Genomic DNA, 7,721 nt, shown 5'->3' on the forward strand with positions numbered 1-7,721 from the left:
ATTTAAGTTAAAACTGGTTTTCTTAATAGTACCATATGAACTTACCATTGAAAGTAGTTAGATTATTTATGAAATTGTGTGATCAATACAATGTGGGTGGGAAAGGAATGGAAGACAATTGTAGACACCGAGATCGTGTGAGAAGAGGATGGGAAAGGACAGAGGGTCAGAAAGAAGGGTTAAAAAAAATTCTAGGAACTAGAAATGGAAAATTTTTGATAATAATATGCATGATTAAGTCACTATGCAGTATATTCTGGATGAGAAATCACTTTGTATGCTGTGATGATGCTGAGGGAAAGAATGTAAATGAAGTTACAAAAAAAAGTTTCAGAAAAAATAATATCTACTCAATGACTGCAGTAAGATACATAGCCCCAGGTAGGTGCTACTTTATAGGATGCCTAAAGTTAGACTTGTGTTCATGGAAATGTATATATCAGCTGTGTTTGCTATGAAAATATTTAGATTAATTAAGATCTTTAGTAATTCAATAAAATGTGTGTGGGGGGGGGAACAGTATAGAAAGTAAACATAGATACCAGAGACAAGTGTGGGAGGAGAATGGGAGATGACAGAGGATAAGAGATAGGGAATCAAGGATGGGGGAAAAAGCAAAACATACAGGAAACAAGAAATGGAAAATTATTTGTTGACAACATGTTTGTTGATGTGCTTGATTGAGACAATATACAGTGTACTCTGGATGGAAAATCTCATTTTGTATGCTGTAATGATGTACAGTGAATGAATGTAAATAAATAAATTTAAATTTTAAAAAATCCTGAAAAAGAGAAACTAACATATTAATACAATGAATACAAGACCTCTGAAAAATTAGTTTTTCAAAATGGAAGGCCGAAGACATCAAAATATAAACTTTAGACGTAGAAGTTAACTTGTAATTTATAATATGTAGATTTTAACTTCTATCATGGATATTTTAAAATATGATTTTATCTCAATAACCATGATTCAATAACTTGCTATCTTATTTTTTTCTTCTACAACATTAGGATGACAGATTGATATTTCTTACTGGAAATCAAAGTCATTTTAACTCACTGAGATCCTTTCCATTTTAGAAGCTCATCTCTAACCATTGAAATATGGCCTGTGAAGCTTGTTATCAAATGCTATTTGATTCTGATAATTATACCTTCATATTTTAAGTCTGTCACTTCCTGACATTTGTGAGTGTACGGAAAGATCTTTGAACCTTTAGATTTATCTTATCTTTTCCAATTTCTATTTTTCGTGTGCATGTATGACTTTACAGCATACATACAATTTAGTAACAGTAAAAATATAGAGTATGAAAGGCAAATGTTCATATGGTAGCATTGCAGGCTCATGCATTTTTTTACTCACAGATACGCCCAAAGATAAATATTGACCACTGGTTTAATTTAAACCTTTTAAATATTCAGAGCAAAAATTCTTTTCTGATGGTGTGATTATGTTCAAGATATTTTACAGCCAGCTCTCTGTGTACAGGGACTGGAAGAGGCAGTGTGAGTTTGTTGTGTTTTGGTTGATTCACATTTGGTTTGAGCTTGATTTCCGTGGGATGTTCATGGGATGTTTTAAATAAAAGAAGGCAAGCGTATATATTTTTAAAACTAGATTATAGTGTATAAAATAATTTTAAAGTTATTTTTAATATATTTCATGAAGAATGGTAAGGTTTAAATCAAGAATTGGTAGTTCATATTTAATTTTAATTAACTCATTTCTTATATCCTAGGCTGACCACATATCCGGTTTTCACATAAGATCTGTTCTCTGTGTACCTATATGGAATAGCAATCACCAAATAATTGGTAAGACATTACCTAAATAAACTCCTTAAAGAAGGAGAGATTTGCCATAAAATCATCATTTTTAAAAATCTTTACCTCCCCCTCTCCCCTTTTTCATTCTTTCTTTCTTTCTTTCTTTCTTTCTTTCTTTCTTTCTTTCTTTCTTTCTTTCTTTCTTTCTTTCCTAAAGGCTTTTGCAATAGGATGCATGTGCTTGCCAGAGAGAGAGACAAAGACAGTGAGAGGGAAAAATGAGAAATTGCCCCCAGGGAGGATGGACATTCTGTACTCCCTTCTCCTCCATTTCTGCTCCTGGGATTTATAGACTCACACACATACAGGTACCCAGCATGATTTTCAAGATGCCAGGTCTAGGACTGGAACCATGGTTGGCTATGTTGGAGCCCAGTGCCTTAACTCTCACACCACCTAGTGGTCCCTTATTCTTTCTTAAGACAATCCTGCCTCAATCTCCCAGCTGGGATAATGAACCCACCACTGTACCCGGCTGTTTTTTAGATAATCTACCTGTATTGTCCAGGCCTGCCCTGAACTTGTGATCCTTCTGCCCAAGCCTCCCTGAGTCACTGGAATCATAGGAGCACACCACTGCACATGGCCTTCAGGTTGGACCTGGAACCGGGGTCTCCTGCATAGTTCCAGTCTGCAGAGTGCAGTGTCTTAGCAGTGCACACCACCATACCTGTGACCAGGTGTCCCCTCTCCCTTTTTTTTTCCAGAGGTTTTTGCAATAGGGTGCGTGTGCTCGCCAGAAAGAGAGAGACAGAGACAGAAAGCGAGAAATCACTCCCCAGGGGGGATGGCCACGCCGCAATCCCTTCTCCTCCATTCTCCTCTCGGGATCTTGGGCATGCACACACATGCGCCCGGCGTGAGTTTAAGCCACAGGGTCCAGGACTTGAACCACGGTCGACTGTGTGGGAGTTCAGCGACATAGCCATTACGCTAACTGCTGGTCCCCCTACCCCTTTTTTATGTCCAGGACTCATCAAACTGTATCTCATACTCTTGTATAATTTCATACTGCAAACACCTAACAAAGAAACTTTAATCAGAACATGAACAAATATTTATTAAGCTCAAAGAGCCATTAATATTGAAGCTGGAGGGATGCTTAAAAATCAACCAATAGCACTCTTATTTTACCTTTTGGAAATTGAGGCTCAGAGAGAGTGGGGAGAAACCTGAATAAAATCACAATAGTTAGTAGCAAGTCAGGATTAAAACCAGGCCACCTGGGACCAGCAGGTAGCATGATGGTTAAGGCGATGAACCCCATATGGCCGACTATGTAGTTCAAGTCTCAGGCCTGGAGGCTTAAGAAGCACTCGAGGCAAATCCTGAGAGGAGAATGGAGAAGGGATTGCAGTGTGGCCATTTTCCCCTGGGGGTGATTTCTCACTTTCACTCGCTTTCTCTGCTTTCTCCAGCTACTATGTAAGCCCTATGGCAAAAAAAAAAAAAAAAAAAAAAAAATCTAAACTAATAAAACCTCAGGCCTCTTAACTCCTCGTATGACTTTCTGACAATGTCTGTATATGTACATCTGTGCTTTTACATGTGATATAATACAAAGGAAGAAAGAACATGCAATCAATATTAGACCTGATATATCGTAGTTATTGTAGAGTCACATTGAAAGCCATTTTTGGAGAATCAGATTGAGGCTTAGTAGATTCGGTAGACCAGATTTACCAAGACCTAATCTGCCTGCCACAGCCCTAGAGAGTATCACTGTCTACCTCAGATTTACTCATGGCATCACTGGGCACCAGAGAGACTCGAGTTTTAAGTGTCTGCAGTGACTTACACGGTACACTGTATATGGTAACACAATGTCTGGAACTGAAAATAACCACACGCCCCAACCTTTCCCCACAGGCGTGGCTCAAGTATTAAACAGACTTGACGGGAAACCTTTTGATGATGCAGATCAACGACTTTTTGAGGTAAGAAAATAAATTTACAAACCAAGGCTATAGCTCTTCCCTCAATAGTCTCTTGGTTGTAGCTTGCTTCTCTGTGAGAGTAAATTATTAACCCATTATCATGATTGCTACAAAAACGTAAAGGAAGACAGAGAATATGGTAAAATTTGATTCTATTTTTCACTTAGTAGACTATTTTCTATTATTTCTATCGTGATTATTGTTACTGAGTTGAATCTTCCCCTCGTCTCTTCAGAGTGAGACTATCTTATTCATGTCTCACTCCTGTGTGTTCAGGCTTAAGACCTACCAGCTTTGCCAGGCGTACCATCCCCTGGAGGGGGCTGCCTTGAACAGGCTTCCTTATAGAGGCCATAGACTGTACCAGCGGCCAACATGAAACCCCAATTACTTTTCTCTGGCCAAGAATACCTCACGCCTTCTTTATTAACTGATTCTAAATCAATTTTCCTCCTTAACATTTGCCGTAGGTTTACACTGACTTGGTTTCTTTACCAAAGTACTGTATAGCCTACCTACTGAAAGAGGTTTTTGGTTAAATAGAATGGAATTGCTAAAATCTGTGTACAACCTAAATAAATTAAGAACACATTTAAACAGGCTCTAAGTACCTATGATTTTGAATGTCTGAAGTGCTTTCTTCACAATGACATTAAATTAACAATTTTTTTCTCTTACACAATGTGAGCTATAAAGTTGTTACATGACAATAGTAATTAAGAATTTTAATGTGCCTGTTTCCCCAGGGCCCACCTCTGTGTACAATAAAATTATATTTGCAGGCCCATCCCTAGTGACTGTCTGCTTTTATATTAGATTTTTGCCAATGAGGTATTGCAAGTTTTAATTAGCATGCTTTCCCTTTCTTAGGCTTTTGTCATCTTTTGTGGCCTCGGCATCAACAACACAATCATGTACGATCAGGTGAAGAAGTCCTGGGCCAAGCAGTCTGTGGCTCTTGACGTAAGTATAGTATTTATGTTGGACTTATATGCTAAAAGCCCTTATTTTATGATGGGGAAAATATTTTTTATGAGGCTTAATTTCTAAGTTTCTAATGATATATTCATTGGGTCTAAATCATTTTAGGGTCATAGATTCAAATTTGGTGAAAGTTAGAGACCCTCTCTAGAAAAATGCATACGCATACACAGCGCTCCATATAATTTCAAGGAATCCACAGATTCCCTGAAGCTCACCTATTTATGTTCTATGGTTGGTTACATCGATACATTTTAAATATTACCTTTATTAGTGATAATCCAAAAATAATTGGTCAGGATTTAAAATGTATTTTGAACTTCAGCTTGAATATTGGTAAATATTATATAAATTCACAACTTTTCTTGTCATAAGAAAAGACCTCATGATTAAGATGTGTTACCCAGCTAGGAGAGGCTGCTCCAATTATTGTCCAACAACCCCCACTATGCACACATACGCGTTCTATCAAGGATTCTATTTTGTCCCATTGCATCTCCTCTTAGGACACACAGTTCATTACCTGTGAATCTCAAATGCTTGTTTTGACCCAAGACATTTTTAAATCAGTAGATTGCACCAAAGATTTTGTTTATCTCTGTGAAATACTTATGAAGTAGAGCAGATAAAATAATACTTCTGGGCTAGCCAGTGGCGTAGGGATTAAAGCAACTGAATCCCTCATGGTCAGCTGCATGGTTCAAGTTCTGGACCCAGTGGCTTGAAAAACATGACAGGCTCTATTTGCATGTGTGCTCCAAATCCTGAAAGAACAATGGAGGAAAAGGGATTGTGGTCTGGCCATAACCCCTGGGGAGTGCTTTCTCACTTTCTCTCTCACTGGTGAGCTCACGCATGCTCTGGCAATTACAAAAAATCAGTGCCAAGATAACAGCATAAAGAACAGTATGATATAATACATGTACAACCTTCAAACCACTCTATGTACTTAGTCAGATATTGACAGAAAGAGAAACCAACAGGAAGTAAAGGTAGGCAAATTGATGGCATCTGTGGTAGTCTGGTTTGAGATTTAAAAGGCATGAAATTATCTAACTATATGCTCCCCCCACCTCAAGTAGACAGTGAGTTCTAGAAGCACAGGAATTTTTATGTTTTTTTGTAATTTATTTTCAGAGTTTAGCAGGGTACTTAGCACAGAGAAGGGATTTATTCAATGGTTTTTGGAGGGAATGGGGGAAAGAGGAAGGACAGAATGGAGATAAAAGATTTTATTTGTTCATCTTCTGAGATGGTACTGCTTTGTTTATAAGTAACATTTTTACAGTAATGGCTAAAAGATGAATTATAAATGGGTGAACTGTAAACATGCAACCAATGGATAAGAAACACTAATTTAGCACTAAGGTCTGTATTAAGCACAGTTTTCCAATCCTGATACTTTGACCTACTTCAATTGTGAGAATTAACTGAGATAATGCATGTGAAGATTTTAATCAGTAGTCAATAAAATTAGAGCAAGAACAATAATCAGTATATTATTATTCGTAGTGGTATATTTATCACTTGGAACCACCACGGGTTGGGAGAAAGAACAGAACAGGAATCTGGAACAGCAAATGTTGAGTAATGCCTTCTTCACTGACATCAAATTCTGATCTCAACAGAATGTCCTCATTCATTCTTTCTTAGTTCTTGCCACTCTAACAAGGACACACCATACACCAGTTCTGTCTAAATCCTACTTGGTGCACAGCACACATACAGAGAACAACTTCTATGTACCTACATTTTCTCCTCACCTTCCTGCTAGCACATCTTTCTCTTCCTGAGTGGGGGCTAGAATAACTGGATTGAAGCATGAATGGCCATTTTCCTGCAGATGAGAAGATTCAATAAAAGGCACACTCTTACTGCCATCATTTCCTCCCCTCCCGCCCCAAGGAGCCACAGTTACGTTGCCTAGAAAGAGCTAATAGCCCTGCTATTCAGTCAAAGCCTCCTTACCTTGGCAGCTTATTTGGGTTACACTCTGTCCTTAAAAACAAAAAGTATTATTGATGCTGGAAAATTTCTGGCCCAACTCCTAGCCTTGTGAAAATCTCATCCTTTTCAGACGTTGACTTACACGTGTTGACTGGCATGTTCTCTGTGGTTTATTGTGTGCCAGTGTCAAAAGTGGCATTCCCAGTCAGAATCCTGTGGTTGCCATTACTTTTTTTCTTTCCACCCTCAGCCACCCCCACCCCACTGGGTACCAAATTATTGACTAATCATCAGGTGGTTTCTTCCTCAATCCCTGGCTTAGAAATTCAAATATAAGAGTATCTGAAAGGATTTCCTCTCCTCAGGACTATATGAAGACAAAAATAAGTTGTTGAGAGCTACTAAACCCAAACTTAGAAGTGAGATCTACATGTGTTGTAGTATACATTAACTGCTGACAGAATATATATCTTTTAAACATATAGATATAAAACACCTGAATGTAAATAAAAATATTATCTATCTATATATATATAATATATAACATATATATTATATATAATATATAAATTTCTATTAAGCATATGTATTTATATTTACATATTTATAACCAGCCTAGTCCTATAAAGTATTTGAGCTACTTTACAAGAATATAAATAATCTAGGGGACCAGCAGGTGGCATAATGGTTACAACATTGGATTCCCACGTAGTGGACCATGGTTCGAGGCCCAGACCTGGCAGCTTAAACCTCATTCCAGATGCTTGTGAATGTGTTCCCAAGATCCTGAGAGGAGAATGGAGGAGAAAAGATTGTGCCATGATCATTTCCCCTAGGGGGTGATTTCTCACAATCCGTCTCACTGTCTCTCTCTCTCTCTCTCCAGCGAATTCAAGTGCCCTATAGCAAAAAATCTCTTAAAAAAAAAAAAGAATGTAAATAATCTAGTAAAATCTTTAAAAAAGTAAAGTAATAATAATCATGATTGAGCCAAAAGAGAGAGAAAGCCAGAGGCTAAGAC

The 7,721-nt window shown here is 37.7% G+C and overlaps 1 protein-coding gene across 1 annotated transcript in view; it reads left to right on the forward strand.

Annotated features, from left to right (window-relative positions):
* Window positions 1-7,721, forward strand: part of PDE11A (phosphodiesterase 11A) — a 439,743-nt gene that overhangs the window by 235,500 nt on the left and 196,522 nt on the right. The window contains exons 7-9 of the mRNA XM_006151668.3: window positions 1,748-1,823; window positions 3,705-3,772; window positions 4,643-4,735. Of these exons, the coding sequence (XP_006151730.1) occupies window positions 1,748-1,823; window positions 3,705-3,772; window positions 4,643-4,735 (237 nt within the window). The remainder of the gene's footprint in view (window positions 1-1,747; window positions 1,824-3,704; window positions 3,773-4,642; window positions 4,736-7,721) is intronic.

Source organism: Tupaia chinensis, unplaced genomic scaffold, assembly GCF_000334495.1.
Source record: "Tupaia chinensis unplaced genomic scaffold, TupChi_1.0 Scaffold000322_1, whole genome shotgun sequence".
NCBI classification, from domain to species: domain Eukaryota; kingdom Metazoa; phylum Chordata; class Mammalia; order Scandentia; family Tupaiidae; genus Tupaia; species Tupaia belangeri.